Below are 24,924 nucleotides of genomic sequence, written 5' to 3'. Positions count from 1 at the left end.
CTGTGTCTTTGGACAATTTAGACAAGCATTCTTTTGAACCTCCAGGTCACTACCTGTAAAATGGGAGTATGGACTTCCATCTTTCTGGAAGATGATTGATAACATTATGTCCATACTATAGTTTGCATTTATTCAATTCTGTGTTATCTTATATCTCTGACCGAATGGCAGCTGTCATCATCATTATTATTATGGCTAGTATTGACATTGTTAAGGAGAAAGATGATCAGGAAATTGAAAATGATTCAATCTCACTTATAGCTTATTCTGATTGTCTTCTGCTTTTGTTTTCAATATAATGAATTTTATAACTATTTAGGTCAATCATTTTGCTTTTTCCTTGTTTATTTTCTGAATCTAATTTTTTAATGTATCTATGCATCATGTGACAATGAGATTACTGGTGATGATTTTATTCTCTAGGATCCTGTTTTATTTTCTGGAACCCTTCAAATGAACCTGGATCCCTTAGACAAGTATTCTGATTGCCAGCTGTGGGAGGTGCTAGAACTGTGTCACTTAAAAGAGTTTGTGCAGTCCCTTCCCAGGAAGCTGTTGCATGAGATTTCAGAGGGTGGTGAAAACCTCAGGTAAGCTGCTAAGAACAAAGCTTGGTCCGGTTATTCATTCCAAGGCTCCTTAGGAACTTTGAGTTAGCCTCAAAGGGAAGTCGCTCCTGAGTTGCCAGAGACCTCCTTTGGTCTATTCGGAGCACACTATTGCTGATTCCCTCTAGGGAAGAGGTACAAGGAATAAAATGGTAGCCACTGGTTGGGAAACGCTGGTGAAAGGAAGAAAGGGCGGGGGGAAGGAACAATACAGTATGAAAAGTCATATTTAATTGACTCTTCTTTTATAAAGACTCCTACTCGAATAACTTTCTTCCTGAAAATGTTGTAAAGGGCTCCTTTTTTCTTCCTTGCGGTTTGATGACCAATGACAGTCCCTTTCATGTGATCAGAGACATAAGGAAAGAGAACTAGATCCTCCATGTGATCAGAGACATAAGAGAACTAGATCCCCTCAAGCCCTGCACTGCATGACTCAGCCTCTTGGTTGCTCTCTCCCTGCCTCTGTTTCTGCCACACTGGCCCCCTTGCTGTTTCCTGAACATGCCTAGCCAGCCCTTGACTGCCTCAGGGATTTTGCATCTTCTGTTCCCTTTGCCAGGAACAAGTTTCCACTGGAAATCTGCGTGGCTCAGTCTCCCCTTCCTAAGGGTCTCAAAATAAAAGGCAACTTCCTCAATCCAGTGAGGGTTTCTTTGGCAGGCCCATCTAATGTTCACCCCATGCCCACTCTCTATACCCTCCCTTCCTGTGTGCTTGAATTCTTCTTATTACTATGCATTTTACTCATTTATCATGTTTATTTTTTCTGTCTACCCATAAGAATATAAACTCCACATTGAGATTTTTGTCTCTTTTGACAAAATAAATATTTCTTGAATAAATGAATGTGTGGCTTAGAAAGTGAATTGCAATGTAATCAGAATTACAGAACAGGAAGTGTGTAGCCATAAAGTCCACTGTAGAAGTTATTTTACTATTTTTTTAACAGCGTTGGACAACGGCAGCTTGTCTGTCTTGCTCGTGCTTTGCTTCGAAAAACAAAAATTCTCATCTTGGATGAGGCAACAGCTTCCATCGATTTTGAGACTGATAACCTGGTGCAGACCACAGTCAGGAAGGAGTTTTCCGATTGTACCATCCTGACGATTGCTCACAGATTGCATTCTATCATTGATTCTGATAGGTATGCTTTGTTTTCAGAAATAAAACATCTCTCTATATCTCTATAGAGATAGCCACTGAATACACTAAAATACTGATTGCCATTAATAATTTTACCTGTGCTGAAAACAGTTGTTTTCTGAAACAACTAGAAGAATATGCTAATCCTGACAGAATATTAGAAAACTGGATATACTTCTTGAGTTCTGTGGTTCCCATATTTTGTAGTGACATAACTCACTAGGTAATCTAAACTTTATCAAGAAAAAGAAAAAGAAAAAGAAAAAAAGGTGAACTGGAAAACTGATTATAATTACCTGACTGGGTTCTTTTCACATTGCAGGGTACTTGTTCTAGACTCTGGAAGGATTACAGAATTTGGAACACCACAGAATTTGATATGCCAGAAAGGACTTTTCTTTGAAATGCTAACAGAAGCTGGAATAACACAAGATTCAGTGACAAAATAATGATTTTAGCTGTGTATTGGTTACACTCAATAAAAAATAAGTTAGTATTTAAAAAAATGACAAGGAGCAGTGCACAAAGACAGGCCCTTAGCTACATGTTGGCATAAATATCAATAAGCATCATATTTCTAACTTTCCTGGGCTGTACCGAAACTTCTCTGTTCCATTCCTGCCCTCTGGAATATCGGCCTGCTCCACAGCGCCCAATGTGCTACATGCCATTTGTCCTTTAAAATCTCTGAGTTCATCCAGGAGTCACCTTCTCTGTGACATGTCCCCTGATATTCCCCTCTGTTCTCCAGTCTGATCCAGCTGCCCCATTTCTGTGCCCTCACCATCCCCACGTGCATACCCAGGTACCATGGCAGGGACTCTATTTCAGTTATTTTAGTCTGTCTTCCCACTAATGCTACTTAAAGGCAAGTACCCAGTTTCAGTTGTCTTTGTATGTGAAGTTCCTAGCATAGTGATTTTCATACAGTTGATACCCAACAAATGTTTGAAGAATGAATGACTTGGCATTTTCAAGTATATGATACAGGTATTTATAGACATACATAATATATGCTGAGCTACTGGACAGTATATAAAATGATGGAGGAATCACAAAAAATATTAAGAGTTATTCAGTTGATTTTGGAAATAGTGATTGTATATTAACTGAATTTTCTGGTGTGCTTTATTTAAAAAAATATTTTTACTATTGACTTTGAATTAAAAAATGGTATTTTCTATGCAACATTATACTTTTGGTTGGGTTAACCTCAGTGACATATATCAGATGGTATACATTCACAAGAAGATTGTTGATTTGTAATACTAATCATATTTTGAAGGACTTTTTAATTTAGTAGTTTTATGTAATACAAGCAATATTATTTCTCTGAGTTGCCCTTCAAATTTGAAGTATTTAAATTTTAATGGCATTTTCCTTTCAAGATGGTTTTAATAAAATATTTTAACATGTTCTTGAAAAACCATCAATTATTTCTTTTATTCACTTTTTCTCCTTCCTACAGCCATGTACAACCTAGCTTCATCCCAACAGGTATTTATGAAAATTTGCTTTAAGTTATAAAACCCTAGATTATCTAAAGCCTCCTTCCATTAGAATGGAAGCCACTAGAGGTGTTTTCCTGTCTTTACAATCCCTGAAGAGTCAACCACTATATTTTGTACTCAGTAAACAATGAATAAATATCTGTTGAATTCCATTAAGAAAGGGATCTAGACTCTTCAACAAATGATGTTGGGGACACTGGATAGCTACCTACAAAAGAATGAAACTGGACTACTTTCTTTCACCATACACAAAAATAAACTCAAAATAGATTAAAGACCTAAAGTCTAATGTTTTCTTAGAAGAAAACATAATAATTTCTTGGACATTGGCCTAGCAACGTTATTCTAGATATGTCTCCTTAACCAGGGAAACAAAAGCAAAAATAAACTATTGGGAGATTTTGCATACTAAAGGAAACCATTAACAAAACATCAGGCAAACTACTGAATGGGAGAGATATTTCCAAATGATATATCTGATAAAGGGTTAATATCTAAAATATATAAAGAACGTATACAACTCAACACCAAGAAAATGAGTATACTGATTAAAAATGGGCAGAGTACCTGAATAGACATTTTTCCAAAGAGGACATATACATGGCCAACAGAGACATGAAAAGAGGCCCAACATCATTCATTATCAGGGAAATGCAAATCAAAATATTACACCTGTCATAATGGCTAAAATCAAAAACACAAGAAATAACAAGGTTGGCAAGAATGTGAAGGAAAAGGAACTCTGTGGTGGGAATGCAAATTGGTGCAGCCACTGTGGAAAACAGAATGAGGTTCCTCAAAAAATTAAAAATATAATTACCATATCATCCAGTAATTCCATTACTAGAAAACAAAAACTCTAATTTGAGAAGATATATACACCCTTGTGTTTATTGCAGCATTATTTATAATATCCAAGATACAGAAGCAACTGACGTGCCCATTAATAAATGAATGGATAAAGAAGATATGGTATGTATGTATGTATGTATGTGTGTGTGTATATATAAAAAGAATATAATTCAGCTATAGAACAATAAATCAGTCTTGTCATGTGCAACAACATGGATAGATCTAGAAGGTAAATGCTAAGTAAAACAAGTCAGGGAAGAACAAATACCATAAGATTTCACTCATATGTAGAATTTAAGAAAAAAAGGACAAGAAGATTTTAAAACAGTGTTTTTTTTGTTTGTATTTTTGTTTTTTTCTTTTTAAGAGAGAGAGTGCAAGTATGCATGAGAGAGAAGGAATCTTAAGCAGACTCCAGTGCTCAGGGCAGAGCCTGATGGGTGACTCTATCCCACGCCCCTGTGGGATCATGACCTGAGCCAAAATCAAGAGTCAGACACTCAACTAACTGAGCCACACAGGGAGCCCCCCAAAAAACATGCTCTTAAATACAGAGAACAAATTGGTGGTTGCCCAAGGGAAGATGGGTAGGGGGATGGGTGAAAGAGGCGAAGAGGATTAAAACTACACATTTTGATGAGCACTGAGTAATGTATAGCATTATTGAATCATTATATTGTACACTTGAAACTAATACAATACTGCATGTTAATTATACTTCAGTTTAAAAAAAGGAGGGGCATCTGGGTGGCTCAGTCGGTTAAGCGTCGGTTAAGCGTCCGACTTCAGCTCAGGTCATGATCTCATGGTCCGTGAGTTTGAGCCCCGCATCGGGCTCTGGGCTGATGGCTCAGAGCCTGGAGCCTGCTTCCGATTCTTTTTCTCCCTCTCTCTCTGCCCCTCCCCCATTCATGCTCTGTCTCTCTCTGTCTCAAAAATAAATAAACATTAAAAAAAATATATTTTTTTAAATAAGGAAAGGGAGGGGCACCTGGGTGGCTCAGTGGGTTGAACGTCCGACTTCAGCTCAGGTCATGATCTCGCAGCTCCTGAGTTCAAGCCCCGCGTTGGACTCTGTGCTGACAGCTGGGAGACTGGAGCCTGCTTCGGATTCTGTGTCTCCCTCTCTGCCCCTCCCCCAATCATGCTCTGTCTCCCTCTCTCTCTCTCTCTCTCTCTCTCAAAAATAAACATTTTTAAAAAATTAAAAAGGAAAGGGATCTAGATATTTCATTAAGTTAAAAGATTGTTGGGGTGCCTGGGTGGCTCAGTCGGTTAAGCATCCGACTTCGGCTCAGGTCATGATCTCGCGGTCTGTGGGTTCGAGCCCCGCGTCAGGCTCTGTGCTGACAGCTCAGAGCCTGTAACCTGTTTCAGATTCTGTGTCTCCCTCTTTCTCTGATCCTCCCCTGTTCATGCTCTCTCTCTGTCTCAAAAATACATAAATGTTAAAAAAAAAAAAAAGATTGTTTTAGCCTCTTTACAACTTTGGTAAATCAACCAGAGACCTTCTGCTATTTAATTCATTCATTCATTCATTCATTCGTTTATTATTTGTGACCCTCTGTAATTTAAAAAACCAAATGGGAAATCAACAGTAGCCTGAATAAACTGCAGCACAGTCACACAGTAGAAATGTATACGGCCATGAGCATGAACAACAGCTACAGGCAACAGTAAGGACGGATCTCACAAGTAAGATGTTGAGGGCAAGAAACCAACTGCAAAGGAGTAGTAGTATGTGATTCTATAATTCTGTTTCTACAAAAGTTTTTTAAAAAGGAAAAAGTATACTGCTACTAGAAGTCAGGATACTGTTTCTTCTTCGTAAAGACAGAGGGGACAAGATTGAAGGGGTACACAAATTGGGCTTCTTGGATAATGGTTATATTCTGTTTCTTGATCTGGGTCTGAGTATTGGTTCAATTTGTGAAAATTCATCAAGCCATATACTTAGGAGTGCAGTTTTATATCTGTATCTATATCTATATCTATATATACACACATATGTATATGTATACACACATATAACATATAGTATACTTTAAAGAGTAAAAAGAAAGCAAAAGTAAACATAAAATATGACTAAGTCAAAATTACTCAAAAATATTTTTTTCATGTTTTAAGAAATTAGTATTACATTTTCATTTCAATTACGTTCACAAAGCTTATTCAATCGCTGAAGTATACGAGAAGCAAAGTGCAAGGTCCTCAGTATGACTGGATTACAGAGAAGTAAGTTCATTTGAATTTTTAAAACAAACAGGTGTATTGGTTTGCTTAAAGATTGTCTGGTTTGCTTAAAGACTAACTCCGAAACAGATTTAAGAAGATAAGGATTATAATTTCAATATATAGAAATATTTATCTTAGCTTATAGAAGGAAAATCCTAAGCAGCATTAAGTTGAATTTTTTAGGATATTGAGGATATTTATGATTGAAAGCATACCTATGCCAACTAATGTGTGAGGCATTGGAATCATTTGTTACTTCAGTCTTCACTAAGGAATATAAGAAAGGTATTATTATCCACCCTATGTTTCCAAAAATAAGATTTCAAGATCTTGGCCAATAAAATGTAGACTCCAGGTCCACGTGATGAGAAAATTGATTGTCTTTGCAGTGCCTACTAAGATGTCCCATTCCTGGGAGAGCTAGTTAACAAGAGTCTGGTGGTTAAAAATAGAGGAGAAGGACTTAAAACCAATAGTGTTGTAAGCATAGTAAATGGAATTAAAGCTTGGGGGCAGGCTGCTTTTTCAAATGTATCATTAGTTTGAACCAGATGAAATAGCCATTTTTGTAGGTCAAAATGGTTTAGTAATGGTAATTTGATATGTTTTCTAGCATAGCTTTGGTATCCAACAGTATTGAGATGTAATGCTGTATTTTAATATACACACAAATAATAGTTATAACTGATCTGTAGAGCCTTCCGCTTAGGAAACATAAGAAAACTAAAAAAGGAAAATACAGTAGTTTTTAAAGCTACTGCATCGTGAGATAGGATGTTCAATTCCACTCTCACCACTTTGTAGTCCTGTACACTGGGGCAAGTTAATTTACTTCTCTGGACTTACTTGGTAGTAACAATTTTATCTACCTCCTAAAGTTTTTGAAAATTAAATCATGTAACACAAACTCTTAGGACAGTGTCTGGCAATATAAAACACATTCAATAACATGTTAGCCATTTCAATATCAGCAGTCACAGCTCCTTGCAATTGGTGTCTCCTATTTATAAACCCATCACAGAATGCACTGTTAAGTAAATAAAAAGGGCAAAATTGAGCCAATGTTTATGAAAGTCTATTTTATACACAGCAACTTTGGGATAACCAGGTATTAAAATAAGATCTAATCCCCATTGCTACACAATATGGCTACATTATTATCAGGTTATTATGTCACTTGAGGGAGGCAGCAGTCAGGAGAGATCTAGTTCCTTCCTGTTTTCCCAACTCCCATCTTTCTGGCTGTCATTTTCTAAGCAAGTGGGCCATCTCTAGAATACTGAAATCTTGACTTCTGGCTATATTGTGAGCTCTATTTCTCTAAATGTGCTAATGGAGATGAAGAGTAGGTAGTTCGTGTGGCTGCTGTGCTACTGAATTAGTAAGGCCAAGGTAGTGGGTATGAATGGGGACAAGGCTGACTGGCTTCTCTTGATCTCTGACAAAGGTAACCAGAGTTGCTCACCTGTTTTTTTATGGATTGACCAATCTGAGTACATGGGTAGTTATATAGTTGATCAAAGATGGGAATCTTGTTTATCTCCTGAGCATGGCACAAAGAACAAAATAAACACGAATAGACATATGAGTAAAATGTAAAAATAGGTTATAAATGGAGAAATATTTGATATTTATAAAAACATATTGTGAAATCTTGAGAAGTATTTGCTCCAAGATATTAGAAGGGAAGTAACACACATGCATTTTTGTGTGTGCACGAAGATAAGCAATAAAGGTCAATGTTTGCATTCACATTTATAAAATGTAGCTCATCATTAATATATTTACAGTTGGTTTACTGCTGATACATGTAGTAGAAAATGTAATGTGTTCAGAAAGTAAGACTTAAATGATTTGGAATGTGACAGTGAAGTGCAAATAGGAATGCAATATACATATTGATAACACTTCAGTCACCATGAATTCCCTCTAAACATCTGCTTTTGGCTTTCTGTTCTGATCATTTGTGTAAGTCTCCAGGTATTACAAAACAGTCTTCTGCTTTCCCTGCATTGCCATATCTATGATTTTACAGAGATAATGGACATGAATTAATGTTGACCATGATGTGCAAAGTCCTGTTGTTTCATATATTTCATCTGATATTTAGTTGAATCAGTTCCCTTTCATTCGGTCTTGGCCAGAAGCACCGGGGCAACAAATGACACTTTGGCCAAATGTTTATGTAGTTTTTGTCCAAAGAATAAGATGAACTTTATCAGAAAATTACAAAGTATTAATGAATCAACCAATTATGCAGGATTATTTATTAACTATAGGTTAATTTAGGTCTTGGCTCCATTATGGTCAAAGGCCATGAATTGGTATTCAGAATACTGGACATACTATTCAGATGGTAAAGGAACTGTCTCTTCTAAATTAGGAAAATACAGAAATTAGAAAAATTAGAAAAGTACAGAAGCAACCCCAGAGTCAGGATGCAGGCAAGTAGGCAACAGCTGCTGAAGTCACATGCCATGAGCATCAGATCAGCTCTATCCCTACCTTCTCTGTCACTTGTAAACCTCAAAAATGTACTCTGGCCTAGTCCTGAATGGAAAATAAAGTACACAGTTTAAAAAACAAACTTCAAAGTGGTATTTATTTACATTAAAATGTGAATTACCTGTACACACACAAATTTAAGAGGCACAATCTGCTATGCACAAGAACTATATAGTTTTCAGTACATGTGATACACAGTAGCATCTGTTAAGTCAGTGGTTTGAGTGAAAACACAGTACCAAAACATTCCTGATACAAAATAAATTACTCATTCACATATTCTAATCATAAAACAGTTAATATTTAAAAAGTTATGCACTTCAAAAAACACTAGCTAGATGTACAACCAAAATGTATTAGGTTTGTTTTATGAAAAATGTTTTCAGATTAGGCATAAATATCCCTTTCAGGAAGCATTTTTATCTTTTAAATAAATAAACTACATCGATTTCAAGACCATTTATATATAGCCCCCTAAAATATGATCAAAGACAGACATTACTTAGTATTTTTAAAGGTGTAACTATATTAGAGAATATGCTAAACACTGCCCCCAAATTCCAACACTGCCATTCTATTTTTCAGACACAAATTATTTAAATTCCCTTTTCAGTATGAGATTAGCTGCCCTTTTTAAAGAAATTGTTGCCCTAACACATTGTCCTAAACTATCTCATGTATTTGAGAAAGTCAAGGTTTTTTTTTTTAAAAATGTCAAAATTCTTCAGGTTAAAATTGATATTTTATGTGGAGATTTTGACAGATGGAACACTTTTTTCTTAAAGACCTTTGCAAAAAGATCTTTTCCAAGTCTAAAATCTATTAAAGATTCATATCGTCTGAGAGAACACTCAAATATTTTCATAATGCAGTGAAGGAGTCATCTTTGGCATTTCTCTGTTAGTTCTAAAATAAAATATGTCAACAAACATTTTTTTCCTACCTACTTGACATTCCGTACACAAACTATTTGATTGAAATTGTGTCTTAACAGCAATCTCATTGCTAACATTATTTTTTTAGATCTGCGAAAAATATTAACATTCAGCTTTTTATTATGAGTAGCTGAATTGTTTTGATGTTGCTGAAATGAGTTTGCTTAGTTCTCTTTTCAGTGATTGGAAATTCAACAGCCTTTAAATTCAACAATGGATATAAAGCAGACATACTTTACATCAACAAACATGTTGACCAGAGTATAATCTTTGAATATGGTATGAAGCATGCTTGTATTAAGAAAAATAAATAAATAAATAAGTCTTTAAATATGGGCATCTCAGAAACAGAACTGCTTGCTATATTTTCTTTCTTGGTCCCTGTAGCTTTTCTAAACAGAAACAAACAAAAGCAAAACAAAACTGCTACAAATGCTGATTTGTAGAAATTTTTCCACATTGCCTTCCACATTAGATTGCAACATTACTTCCAATATTCACAATTTTTTTTTGCTCTCATCACATACTAACCTTAAGGCTAAAAACAGTCCAAGAGTGACTATTGTAAAATGATAGTGGGAAACAGTAATAAGGATTTTACAAATGATCTTCAGTCAAATAACATGGGGTAAAATCTCCGTAGAAACTGAATCAAGTAGGATTTGATAGTTCAAATGCAAGCTAGTGTCCAGGGCTCACTGAAAATAAAGATACAAAAACAAAAACAAAAACATAAATACTGTAGCTAATTACTGCTAATTACCAAGTTTGCAAGCACTGTGGATAACAAAAAAGAGATGGTGATGATGGCTTTATTACGACATTAAGACGTGTATCAAATCAAATTAATAATTCCTGTTTTCTCACCAGGCAGAATCATGGAAATCCAAGCAAATAATGTATAACAAATGAAGGAACTACAGTGTAGGTTGGTTACTTTTACTGTCTGGTACTGAAACATTTGAATAAATCACATAAGTTTGAATTTGTGAAAGCAAATTTATTACATACATGTCAGTTACTGAATATTACATATGCAGCTTATATTAATAATACTGCCTATCTCCCAGCCAATGTAAAAATCTGACACCAATACTGTCCTTCAAGTATAGCTCAAACTAATAGTTACATGTGATAACCAAGTCAATCAATTACCAGCTCCTGCTAATACAATTTAGTAAGAACTGGGAATTGTAAAATTGGCACCAGGCAATGTTTACAGAATACAACGTTAAGTGCATATGGTTATCTACTTCCAGAATCCAAAAAACAAAGCCACCTATGCTCCTTTAAGAGTTTTACCTCAATTCTGTCATTTTAGAAGTATTTGTTGGAATGTGATCTCTCCAAAATCAAATAGGATCAATCTGGTCACATTTCATCCTAAAACAAAATGTTATGTAAAATTTCTGTGTATCTAAATGTTCCCTTTCAGGTAAATTTGTGAGATTATTTTACAGATTTTTCTTTATTGGAGGAGGTGGTCTGATAAGGAGGAAGAGATCATGAGACAATCACAAATAATCATCCCTCTATAATTCAGTTGAAGTTGGTCTTCTGTAAATGCTTATTGGGAATTTCTAAAGCACTGACTTGAAGAGGCCAAGAGCCTCCATCGATCCCTGCTTGGATGGCCACTCCTGTCACCACGGCCAGGTCAGGGTCTACAGAAGTGTTGGGATCCTTTCCAAAGAACTCTTGAATGACTTGGCGGATTCGAGGAATACGAGTAGAGCCCCCAACCAAAACCACCTCATCAATCTCAGTCTTTTCCAGGTGGCCTTCTTTTAGTACTTGCTGAATGGGTACAAGTATTTTCTGGAAGAGATCTTCATTAAGGGTGTCAAAGAGCTTCCGTGATATTTCTGTTTCAAATAACACCTGACTTTCTCCACTTTTCTTTTCAGAAAGGCCAACTCCAAACATACTGTTCACATGGTGGCCATCAGCGGGGGAAAATCTGTCCTTTGGCAGTTCAGTGTCACTACTCTGAGGTTCTTTCTTGTCTTTTTCCTCCACTGTTAGTAATACTGACAAATGAGCAGACTGATGAAGAGTCAGGTTTAATTTGACCATTTCCACAGCTTGTCTTAATCGGTGAATTTCTTCTTTCCTAGAGGGTCGAAAGCCGTATGTTTGATAGATCTGTTTATATACGTACTGAAGCAATCTTTGATTGAAGTCCTGTCCTCCAAGTTTATTGTTTCCTAAGTTAGAAATAAAAAAGTTCATATTACATTTATGCATTTGTAGGTGTATATGCATATACATGTCTGTAGTATGTATGGAAATGATATTCTAGACATACATCTCTTGCTTAATGTACTTAACTATTAAGATTTTATTCATACAAAAACTGATTAAAAATAATTGGGTTAAAAAGATTTTAACTAAAATGTGTTCTATTTAAAAACAGTGCATATCTGGTTAAAATTTTTATTTTTCTTAGTTTTAATTTTTTAAATATAATTTATTTTCAAGTTAGCTAACATATGTACACAGTGTGCTTTTGGCTGCGGGAATAGATTCCCATGATTCATCGCTTAAACACAACGCCCAGTGCTCATCCCATCAAGTGCCCTCCTCAGTGCCCATCACCCATTTTCCCCTCTCCCCTGGCCACCCCAACAACCTTCAGTTTGTTCTCTGTATTTAAGAGTCTCTTATGGTTTGCCTCCCTCTCTGTTTGAAACTATTTTTTTCCCCTTCCCTTCCCCCATGGTTAAAATTTTTAAATGACAGAAAAGGAAATATTTCTTAATGATATCAAATAATTTTTCAGAAGATAAAGATTGACACAGATTAGCTTTTAATTGCAATTTAAAAACACTGACTGCCATTATTCTCAAAAGGAGAAAGTCCTTATAATTAAAAAGTAGCAGTAGACATTTTGTCTTTTTATAACATGTTTGCTTGCTTAAGAGCTGAAATTAAAAGAAAAAAAAAGATGTAAAGGGAAAAGATTAATGTGGTACAAACCCCTGGCACTGAACTTGGTTCTAAAGAATCCAGTTAGGAAAAAGAAAAAAGCAGGAGTCAGACAACCTATAACTGACAACTTCTCTTTCAAAACAGGCTCAATTCCTTAAATTAAAACAAAACCTTTAAAGAAAGATTTAGAATGCAAAATCCTCTTATTTCTTAGAGAATACTATTAATAGTATTAGATTTTCTAAAGACATCTATTTTGTAAAATATATTATCAAATGAAATAAACTGATCACTCTTCATTTTAAAGGGTTTTTCTTGCTTTCTGTCCCCTTCACCACAGCCATCAAGTCCTATTGGCTCAGTGAACTACAACTGGCAGTATATTTATCTACCATGTAGGATGCCCATTTTTTTTAGACTTTACTTTTTGCTGTAAAAATACACAAATGGTGGTTATAAAATAGCATACATAGATTACCAAAATGAAGTCAAAGTACACTGAAAAAAATTTTTAAATAAACATTTAACACATTAGGTGTGCTAAGGAAAGCATTGTGTGAACCTCTTTTAGTCTCCCTGTATTTTTCTTACCGGACATTGCTCGGGTTAGAAACATTCCTCCTTGTTTATTTAGCAATGACACATCTAGAGTTCCTCCGCCCAAATCTATCACCAAGACGTGAAAGACATCAGCCTTGTGGAGGCCATAGGCCATAGCTGCTGCCGTGGGTTCATTTATTACCCTCAAGATCTTCAGTCCTGTAAGATTGGTTGGAAGGAAGAACAATTCATCGGAGGACACCATTATCAAAATTTCTTCCCACTCAACCTCACACAATGTTAGTGTGTTTTCTAAAGCATGAACCCCAATGAGTAACAATGGCTTTTATTAAGGTAAGAAAAAGAAAAGCCCAGATTCAGTGGAATGTATCATTCTAGTCTTTATTAATTAATATTTAATTAAAAAAACTCCTAGCTTCTTCTAATTTTCATTATTTTACTTGGGAATACATAAGCAATAAAAGCTTAATCATTATGTGCTATAATAAATTGCTGTGGAAATGAAAGCCTGGAGCCTGTTTCAAATTCTGTGTCTCCCTCTCTCTGCCCCTCCCCCGCTTGCACTGTCTTTCTCTCTCTCTCTCTCTCAAAAATAAATAAAACATCATATATATATGATATATATATATGATATATATATCATATATATGTATGATATATATATCATATATACATATATATGACTTTGACAGGGGCTCCTGGGTGGCTCAGTTGGTTAAGCATCTGACTCTTGATTCCGGCTCAGATCATGATCTCAGTTTGTGGCATCGAGCCCTGTGTTGGGCTCTGAGCTTGGGATTCTCTCTCACTCCCTCTCTCTCTGCCCTTCCCCTACTTGCTCTTTGTCTCTCTCAAAATAAAGAAACTTAAAAAAAAAAAAAAAAGACTCTGATAAAAACAAGCAGATAAATAGATAAAAAATTAGATGAAATATTTCAATAGACACAATGACTCAAAAAGTAGACTTAAAATTTAGGACGCTCAAAAAAAAATTTAGGACCCTCAAATGCAAATCTGAAATATACAGCAATCTGATCTTGAAGATAATGTTAAACATTACAGTGAACAGTGAAAGTTCAGATTTTTTTGTGCAAATTTCTTGCTTTACCCTAAGTGCCACACTTAATGAGTGGTTTAGAAAGCAATATGCTATTATGCATCAGGAACCATAAAAAACTATTCAAACTCTGAAGAATTTACTTAAAAACCTTAACACCATTTCCTTTAGCTCTCTGACTTCATCACTCACTCTGCTCTGGCCACACTACCTACTTCTCATCTTCACATGTGCCAGCAAATTCCCATTTTATGGCTGCTAAATGACTGTTTTCTCTCCTGCAACAGACTTCCTCTGTATATCTGCTTGCCTAACAACCTCACCTCCTTCAAATCTGCTTACATGTCACCTTCTCAAGGAGGCCTACTTGGCCACTGTAAAACCCAAGTCCCCCACTTCCTGACCACTCCCAGCAATCCTCGTCTTATGCTGTTCTGTCTTCCATAGCACATTTCTTTCTGATACACATTTATCTGGGCTCTGTACCAGGGGCAATTCTGGCCCTCAGGGAACACTGGGCAATGCCAGAAGACAGATGACTGTCACGTCCTGGAGAGGCTGGTGCTGCTGGCATCTAGTGAGCAGAGGCTAGGGATGCTACTAACTCTCCTATAATGCATGGGACAGTTCCCCACAAGAGAATTATCTAGGCCCAAATATGCTAGGGGTGAGAAACCCCATAATATACTTATTTTTAATACAGACTTTCTGTTTCTCTCCAATAGAATAGAAGCTCCACGGAAACAGGGATTTATGTTTTGTTTGCCAAGGGACCCAATATTTGCTGAATGGTTTTAAATGAGTTCTCTTCCACCTCAGATTTAAAAAAAAAAAAAAAAAAAAAATTACACTCATTTTAACATTAAAAAAATTTATAAAAAAAAATTCCTCACTGCTATCATGAACCCATGTCCTCAGTCTTTGTCACAGGACTATCTTACTGGCCGTCATCATAATATGTTGCGCTATAGAATTTTTTAAATTTTTATCTTTAAATGTATATCAAAATCCATCTAATTTACCTCCTTTGGGTTTACATGCCTAGATAATTATGTGGTTTGCAAAGTGATATACCTTACTACAGAAGATTTTCAAAATAAGAACATTTTGAGAAAAAATGCAACACAGGCAAGGGTGGTATTACCTGCAAGGTTAGCAGCTTCAATTGTTGAATTTCTCTGTTTTAGATCAAATTCTGCTGGTACAGAAATAACCGCATTAGCAACTGGCATTCCGAGATACTCCTCTGCCATTTCCTTTAACTTCAACAGTAGTCTAGAGCCAACATATTCTGGGGAAACGGTGATGGTCTCATTACTTGTCACCGAAAACTCAACCATTCCATTTTTGTTTAAAACCTATGAATAGGATTAGTAAAAAACAAACAAAACAAAAAGGACAGAAAGAAATGTAAAACTGTGTGTACACATCCACACACATATACTTAAACACATACATACACACTGGACTTATTCAATAAAAATTTAACTTCATAAGGTCATAAAATTTTTTGTAATCTGTCATTTACCAAGATGAGAAGTTATTAAAAGTTATACTTCAAAATATATAAAGTGAATCAACACCATAGCTTTCAATAACAGCAGAATAACCAAATTCATCACCAAGCATATAAATGGAACACAGAAGATCTTCAATATATATTTGTTAAACGAATAAAAGAAAAAAGGTGAAATATAAGGAATAAAAGTTGCTGGATCATGTATTTGATTCAGGATCTTCTTTTAATTAACTTGTTTCCAAAAATAATTGATAACTGAACAAATGTTCTGGTACATATTAACACGAATCATTTTAGTAGTTCATTATGTTCTTATCCAAGAATCAAGTATCATTTACATTCTTATTTCCAGGAAAACATGTATCATGTATTAGCTCCTTATCCCTGCTAATGTGGTTGTATATTTAATAAACTAGATGAGGGGCACCTGGGTGGCCCAGTCAGTTAAGCATCTGACTTGATTTTGGCTCAGGTCAAGATCTCACGGTTCATGGGGGATTAAGCTTCTAGTCTGGTTCTTCACTGACAGTGTGGAGCCTGCTTGGGATTCTCTCTCTCCCTCTCCCCTGCTTGTGCATGCATGCTCTCTCTCTCTCAAAATACATAAACTTTAAAAAATAAATTAAATAAAAACAAAGAAATAGATTAATTCTAAAACATACTATTCCACTTTCACCAACAGACTATATTAATATCAAGAGTAAAGACAATTAGTCTCTTCTAAGAAATTATAAGAACTTTACTCTCATTGCTCTAGACTGTATAATAGGTTTCAATGAAGAAAACTTGACCATCCACAGACCTATCTGGGAAAAACAAAAACAAGCTACGATTAAAACAGACATATCTGGGAAAAACAAAAACAAGACACGATTAAAATAAGATTCAAAGACACCATACCCTCAGAGCCCAGGTGAAACAAACAACAAAAAAAATCAAAACACTTAGAAGCTTAACAACAACAACAAAAACTGAAAATAACCCTGTGTTGGAAAACAGTACAGAAGTTCCTCAAAAAACTGAAGCTAGGACTACCATATGATGTAGCAATTCCACTTCTGGGAATATACCCTTGTGTAGCTATCTGCACCCCCACGTTCACAGCAGCATTTACTTATGATAGCCACGCCATGAATACAAACTAAGTGTCTATCAACAGATAAATGGATTATGTTGATATACACACATAATGAAATATTATTCAGCCATGAAAAAGAAAATCCTTCTGTCTGTGACAACATGAATGGACCCTGAGAGTATTACACTAAATGTCAATAAGTCAGAGAAAGACAAACACTATATGATCTCTCATGTGTAGAATCTAAAACAACAACCAAACTCAGATAAGCTGGTTTATCAGCTGGTTTACCAGCGGTAGGGGATGGGAGCATGGGCAAAATGGATGAAGGTGGTCAAAACAAAAGGTACAAACTTCCAGTCATAAGGTAAACAAGTACTGGGAACGTAATGTTCAACATGATAACCAGAGTTAATACCGCTGTGTGGTATATATGAAAGCTGTTGAGAGAATAAATTTCAAGAGCTCTCACAACAAAGGAAAAACATTTATTTCTTCTTCTGTATCTATATGAGATGATGGATGTTAACTTATTGTGCTAAACATTTCACAACACATTTAAGTCAAATCATTATGTTGTACACCATAAACTTATACAGGGCTGTATGTCAGTTATATCCTAAAAGTCAGGGAAAAAATAACTTGCGTCAATACGTAATACACTCAAAATCATAATTTTGAGGACATGTATAGCTTTATATAATTTAAGCACTGCTTATGAAAGATTTATAAATTAATAAAAGATTCTAAGAATAAAGCTAAAAAAGAACAAAGAAATAAATATAAGAAATACATGGGGTAAATTTATGTTCTCCTTTGTATATGCATAAAAAATCTGAGAATTTTATTCAATAAGCAGCACTGATACAGCTATTAATTTTAAAACCTATTCGTTTAGAATTCCACTTCATAATTACCAAAAAAAAAGAAAAAGAAAGAAAAAAAAAACCCTCTATGGAAAGAACATTTAAATATTTAAAAGACATGGGTCGGGGGTATGGATAAAATAAGCGATGGGGATTAAAGAGTACACTTACCATAGTGAAAAAAAGAATTAAAATATTTAAAAGAAAAAACATCAAAGCACAACCTTACAAATGCTCAAGTAAAAGTATTAGAAAAAAATTCAAATGGATAGGATGGAAAAGGGCATTGTAAGTCTGTAAGAGTCTATAAGCATTTTTTTTTTTAAATTTCAAGATGATTTGCCACATGAAAATTTAACATTTTTAAAAAAATTTTTTTTCAATGTTTATTTATTTTTGAGAGACAGAGCATGAGCAGGGAAGGGGCAGAGAGACAGGGAGACACATAATTCAAAGCAGGCTCCAGGCTCTGAGCTGTCAGCACAGAGCCTGACGCGGGGCTCGAACCCATGAACTGTGAGATCAGACGCTTAACCAACTGAGCCACTCAGGTGTCCTGAAAATTTAACATTCTTGAAAGCTCAAAAGCAAAATTATATAGCATCAGTTAAATAAAAAGAACATTAGAAACAAAAAAAACCACTGAAAACATATCACAAAGGTATTTTATAGTCATAAAAAAACATACACCCCAAAACAGGATTCCTAAAGAAAATAAAAATGCCAATGAACATATTAAAAAAAAAAAAAATCTGACCTCACTAAAAATCAAAGGAATGAAAAATTAATATAAGATACCATTTTCACTTATTTATTGGCAAAGATTAAAAAATAGTAACTAGGGAAGACATAAGCATTCTAAAAAAGATAGTTAAGACACACAACCTTTCAGCGCACTTATTTGACAATATCAATGAAAGTACTCAGAGAACTCGAATTCTCCTACTTCTACAATTCCAGTTTAGGAAATGATCAAGAAGAACACAAAGATATATGTACAAGGCTACTCAAAGAAGTTACAACATAAGTGGAAAACCAGGGAAAAAATAAAATGTGCACTTATTGAGAATGGACAAATATAGGAATGTGTCCATGAAAACAATGTGAACCTATTATCCAACTGTCCGTGTCACAGTGTTGAGTTTCAAACAAGTCATAAAACAGCAATGCCTAGTATGATCTCTCTCTTTTTTTTTTAAGTACACAAATGTGTATAACCTAACACACACAAAGCATCTGTCCATCTATCTGGCTATCTGGCCATTGATCCATAGTACATGGGGGCTTCAGCTTTTTGCTACAATGAAACAAAGAGCTAAGTAGACACTCAGAGGATGGCAGAGCAAGGATACAGCTAAGGCTCTGAGTCCATGATAGCGCTGTGGCGCCAATGAATCAACTCATTCTGGAATTGCTGTAGGTCTGCTCGTTGTAACATGACTTCCACGCAGATTAGGGCGAAACAGAATGTTGTATAAGGCATCATTTGCAACAATATGCTGAACTAAAATTAAAATAGATTTTAGCCTAATCACTTACCTTAAATGGGTATCTGCCAATCTCAGCCTCCAGCTCTTCTGGGGTAAATATCTTGCCTATGAATCTTTTGGCATCATATATTGTGTTCTGAGGATTTGAATCTGCGAGCTCTAAGCTTTCATAACCCACATACACATCATCGTCAGTAAAGGACACCATGCTGGGTATACTGATATGCCCATTTTCATCTGGAATGACCTTTACTTTTCCTGTGCCAGGAAAAAACACCCCAACCGAACAGTAGGTGGTGCCAAGGTCAATGCCAATCACTTTAGGAGTAGGCAATGGTAAATACTGTTGTGCCAAATAGCCAGCCAACAGGAGAGTCAAAACAGCTGATCCTGAAATACAGGCAAATTAAAAGATAGGTCTTAGTAAACTAGTATGATACGCTAAATTACTATAGCAAACTCCCTTTAATATCACTCTTTGAGATAAGACTAATAATCCACACTCTCAAAATATTTTCTTTTATAGTACTAATGGTAACAATTCTCTCAGGCATCAAGTTTTTCATAATGCAAAGTGATCATAACACAATTAAAATGAAGGAACAACAACAACAACAAAAAACTCCTCTAGTTGTAGGTCTGTGTACTTCACCTTGGTGAATGAGAAGTAAAAACTTTTAATTGTGCTGATGCTGACAGGAAAACCCATTTATCTCTAGCGAAAGCTAGATAAATGTTAAATATAGGTGCATTTCAAATTCTTGATCATTTGGTATTTAGATCTTATAGCTTTCTACACAGCTTTAATTATCATTATTAAAAAGAAATTTCATTATTAAAATTTCCACAGCAAACACTTTGTTATTATCGTAGGGCTAAAACTCTACCCCTTCATCTCCTTTCTCTTTCCAAAAGAATGAACGGGATAAATTGGTAAAATGATTTTGAAAGTTGTTTAAATATTAAACTATCACATTACAACAGAACACAGTTAACTTCTTGTATTTAAACAGGAATTAAGGAATACTTCTTGAGGAGTTAATATGTAGGGGAAGAGAACCATAAATGTGGAACCCTGAAGGCAACATAAAGCGCCTTGAAGGCAGGTTTTGTTCACTGTTGTATCCCCTCCACCAGGAATGGCTCCTTAGCAAATAGCAGAGGCTCAACTAATATTAATTGATTAAAACACACACACACACACACACACACACACACACACACACAAATATGAACAAACGTCATGCAGATTGTAAACATAAGTGATGAAGAAAGATGCCACTTTGAAATTACAATTAATCTGTTATTTGTTTTCAGGACAGAATATCCATACGTGTTACATACGACCCCAAACGTCAATCGGTAGGAGTCTGTTTCACTAACTGTACGCTCATCTTCAACACATAACTCAAAAAAAAAAAAAAAAAAGAAAGAAAAGAAAGAAAGAAAGAAAAAAAGGACATCAAGCGCCAACCCCACTTTCCACTTGCTCCTACGTGGGAAACTTCAGAAACATTTCATCGTTTTCCCGTTCGGGGAGGATTAATTGCTAAACTAGATGGGTGGAAAGAGCATCAGACCACACATCCAAGAGGCCTGACCTCTCAAGATGCAGCAGCATCCCAGGACTCTGCAGCTCAGGCTGCTGGTGCTGCTCCTCCCCCTTCCTCTACAAAGAGGTCTTGGAGATGCACGTTCTTGCGGCCTCTCGAAGGCCTCAATTCAACCAATGACTCAAAATCGACGTTCTTTTGAAAAGAACCGTTCCTGAGGCCCGATATCCTTGGGATGTACGCAGAGGGTCGCCGCCGGCCCTGCATGGCCTACTCTGGCCCAGGCCATTCTAGACGCGACCCCCAATTCGGCAACCCGAAGAGCCAAAAACCGACTCTAAGTCATCTTTTCGAAGCCCTTCCCACTGCGCCAATTGGATCCAGGAGGTGACAACCACCCCCGCCTATCCCCGCCTCCCCAAACCGCTCGAGTGCCCGCAACAGCCACAGGGAACCCCTGGTCACTGACCTAAGATCGTCATCTCTCCGGCCATCACAGTCCCGCCGAAGAGGCTTGGGATGACTGTACCAGACGTGAGGTGACGCCCCCACGCCGCCCCGCAGCCCCAAGGCCTACTGGGTAATGTAGTTCTTTTTCTCCGACGCAGTCGGAGAAGCTACATATATGACCAGAGAAGGGACTTCATTTACCGTCAGGTCGCAGGACAGAGAACTTCCATTCAACAGTTGCCAGTGACGTCTAAGCCGCCCTCCTACGCCGGGGCTACGGAACCAATGAGGCTGAGGTGGAGGAGAGCCAAGAAGAGGGACTGGAATTTATAATCAAACCTGAAGCGACTGGAGCCAAGTAGAGGTAAAAACAAACGATTTCTTTGGCACCGCCCTGCCGCTTTGCATTATGGGAAGTGTAGTTCCGGCCTGCCCCTCTTCGCTGGAGGGAGAGTGAGGACAGTTAGGTTATTGCTTCGTTTGGCCCTGTTCCTAACCAGGCCCGGGTTCGAGCCTTTGCTTTTTCGTTATTCCTGCCTTTCAAAGAGTGCTCCTTTGCCTAGATCTAGATTCTGCATGGGGATCCTTTAAGCGCCCCTCACCCCTCCAGCCTTCCTACAACAGCCCCTACAGCAGTGTGGGCACAGAGGCAGGCTGATGGGGCATCGCTGAAACTCCCAATAAAGCTCCTCAGCCCTCTACTTTTGTTTTGGGATAAAAGTATTCAAGCAGTCTTCAGTGAATGTGATTTATTCAAGACAGCAAGGAAGCATTTTGTCTTGCTAACACCGAAGTGGACTGTTACTAACGAAAACAAAACACTTGAGCTTTCTCTTGAATTAAGTCACAATTAGTAGGAATTGCCTTCATGAACAAGTCCTGTAACATATAGTGGCCATTTAGGACACTTGTGAAGTGTTTTCTCAGGTCCGTGTCTATAATATACAACCCCCCCCCCGGGGGGGGGGGGGGTGGGGGGGGGGTTACTGGGTAGTACTTAATGGCTCTTTTTGAGAGTGTTTTGTCTTTTATTGCTGTTATTAAAGGGCACCAGAACTATGATCCTGGAGAATTGAAATGTTTCCTCACCTTAGATGTAAATCAAGTTGATATCCCTGTTGATAACAAGTCTACCTGCTGGAGTAATACACCACCACTGGCTTTCTAGCTGCTTAAAACACATACATGAAAATATTATGGTTATTGAAGGTGAAGGAAGTATAGTTAATGGGGATTTATTATAATCTCTCCATTTCGTGCATTGAAAAAAATATTTCACAATGTAAAGCATAAAAAGTATGTGTATGTCTAGGGAGTACTATTGAGTATAATTTCCTTATGAAGAACACATAATTCACTCAATTCATGGATATTATTAAGTATAATGATCATATTAACAAACATTTATTGACCATAGTGGTAACCACTGGTAACAACAGAAGGAGAGACAGAAGGTAAACACATACATGTAATTGATTATGGTATATGCTGTGAAAATAAAGGAAACCTCATCTAAAATGGAGCCCAGAAGTCTTGAATGGGCAATTCTCTGGGACTACCACTGGTTGTCAGTTGCAGACTCCACCAGAAGGAATCATACCTTGCATGCTTAGCAGGAAGAAGCTTAATTTACTGCCCCAGCAGGAGGAAGTAAACTTATCTCCTTGACCAGCAATAGCGATAGCCAATGAGAAGTTCAAACTCTCACTCAACTCCAACAGACTTTTAAGAAAGAGCTTCACAATTTCATCCTTTCCTCCATAAAAGCAAGCTACTGGACTTTGTGCTCTGGACTTGCCTGTGGTTCACTATAGTTTGCTTGTCCCAAGTTGCAATTCCTCTGCTATTCCTGAATAAACTCACTTTGCTAATAAAATAACTGGCTAGTTTTAGGATTGACAACACCGTATTTGCGGTATGGACAGAGGGCAGAAACAGAATTGAATAAACACTGTAATTTTATCTTGAAGCTGAGAAGACTTAGTGAAAGACAATATGTCTAAGAAATACTTAGAAGAGTAAAAGGGAGCCAGGAGATGGGTTAATAGGATAATATGAAGCAATTGGTTGAAGGTGTCCCAGAAAGAGGGAACTGGATTACCAAGAGCATATAAACAGAAAATAATCTCATAGGTTAGATGTTCTGGATCATAAAGCAATAGGTGAAAGTCTGAGAGGGAGGACAAGAGATATAAACCAAATCAAGAGGATTAGTCATTTGTGGCAGGCCCTATTATCCCTATTATCCCTGCCACCCACTCCTTCCTCCTTGTTAATAGGATCCTGATATGGTCAAGAAGTAGGTAGAGCTCACATGATCTCATCGTGGAATGCTCTTAATATAGGAGAGAAACTAAAATAGAACTAAACACTTTCCATTTTTCCATTACATTACTGCCTTAACAAATTACCACAAATTTATTATTTTACATTTCTGTAGATCAGAATTTTGGTATGGATCTCACTGGATTAAATCAAAACAGCAGAGGGTTACATTCCTTTCTGGAGATTCTAGGGGGGAATTGTTTCCTGCTAGATAGGAATTGCTGGCAGAATTTATTTCCTTGGCGATTGGAGGATCAAGGTTCTTATTTTCTTGCTACCTGTAAATTTAGGCTTATTTCCAGCTTCTAGAGGCCACCCACATTACTTAACCGAGAGACTTTCTACCTCTGTGGCAACAGTAGACTCAGAAGACATCATGTGATTAAATTGGACCCACCTGGACAATCCAAGATACTCTCCCCATCTCGAGCCCTGTAACTTAAAAAAAATATCTGTAAAGCCTGTTTTGCCTTGCAAAGTAACATAGTCACAGGTTACAAGAATTAGAATGTGAACTTAAGCCTACCACAATTTGCTCTCTGGTCCCCAAAGATTTGTATCCATCCACATGCAAAGTCTCATCCTACTACAGCATCAACTCAAAGTCCAAGAAACTCTTGTAAACATCATCAGCTCAAAAGTTCTAAATATCATTACCTAAATCTTCTACAGTGAATGGTAGCTGTGGTCACTTATTCCTTCTTGTCTGCTTATAACCAGAGGAACAATGAAATACTTAGATAAGAATGTTGGTTATACTAATGTTAAATAGAACTGCAAACCCCAGAGTTGGGAAATAAGGATGAGGGCAGGGATATGGAAAGAAATGTGGATATACCGTTTTCTTCATTTTTCTTAGCAGGGAGTTCATAGATATTTGGAATGGAGAATTTAAGAAATCAAAGCTTAAATAGATAATTCAAGGTTATGAAGGCAACTTTCTGAATGACTAAAAAATGATAAAATATACAGATAAAAGAATAGGTTATAAAGAAGAATAAGTAGGACAAAATTAAAATATATACTTTTTTCAGTTTTTGCTAGAAAAGTGTCAATACGTGTCATTTAAAGTTAAATTTAAGAAATCCATGTACCAAAACATATGAAAAAAGGAAGCAATAAACCAAAAAAAATTTACCAGATAACAGATTTAGGATCAATTGTTATTGTATGCATAAATATAAATAGGGTGGACTAAAAACTACCAGATTGTCTTTTTTTATTCACAGTTGTAAGTATTTATTAGAGACTTTTAAATAGATAACTAAATGAAGTTCATAGCCGGAAAATAATCTTAGAGGG

General features: G+C 36.4%; 2 protein-coding genes and 1 long non-coding RNA gene across 7 annotated transcripts in view; 2 read left to right on the top strand and 1 right to left on the bottom strand.

Annotated features, from left to right (window-relative positions):
• LOC121036081 (multidrug resistance-associated protein 1-like) overlaps positions 1 to 3,187 on the top strand; it is an 89,102-nt gene extending 85,915 nt beyond the window's left edge. For 4 of the 5 annotated variants that reach the window (XM_040484171.1, XM_040484173.1, XM_040484170.1 and 1 more), the window contains 3 exons: positions 424 to 590; positions 1,561 to 1,755; positions 2,077 to 3,187. In XM_040484171.1, the coding sequence (XP_040340105.1) occupies positions 424 to 590; positions 1,561 to 1,755; positions 2,077 to 2,203 (489 nt within the window). In that variant the 3' untranslated portion in view covers positions 2,204 to 3,187. The remainder of the gene's footprint in view (positions 1 to 423; positions 591 to 1,560; positions 1,756 to 2,076) is intronic. The other variant, XM_040484174.1, reaches the window with a different exon arrangement.
• A 5,739-nt stretch (positions 3,188 to 8,926) lies between these two features.
• On the bottom strand, positions 8,927 to 21,341 carry HSPA13 (heat shock protein family A (Hsp70) member 13). The gene is made up of 5 exons (XM_040484169.1): positions 21,317 to 21,341; positions 19,344 to 19,684; positions 15,486 to 15,699; positions 13,315 to 13,482; positions 8,927 to 11,999 (listed from the first exon to the last, which is right to left on the bottom strand). The coding sequence occupies exons 1-5, from the start codon at positions 21,339 to 21,341 to the stop codon at positions 11,332 to 11,334; spliced, it is 1,416 nt and encodes a 471-aa protein (XP_040340103.1). The 3' UTR covers positions 8,927 to 11,331.
• A 1-nt stretch (position 21,342) lies between these two features.
• The window catches only part of LOC121036080 (uncharacterized), a 108,576-nt gene continuing 104,994 nt past the window's right edge, over positions 21,343 to 24,924 (top strand). The window contains exon 1 of the long non-coding RNA XR_005793226.1: positions 21,343 to 21,661. This is a non-coding gene — a long non-coding RNA (uncharacterized LOC121036080). The remainder of the gene's footprint in view (positions 21,662 to 24,924) is intronic.

Source organism: Herpailurus yagouaroundi, unplaced genomic scaffold, assembly GCF_014898765.1.
Source record: "Herpailurus yagouaroundi ecotype Mexico unplaced genomic scaffold, PumYag 162, whole genome shotgun sequence".
Taxonomy (NCBI): Eukaryota; Metazoa; Chordata; class Mammalia; order Carnivora; family Felidae; genus Herpailurus; species Herpailurus yagouaroundi.
This window is presented reverse-complemented; position numbering and strand designations above follow the sequence as displayed.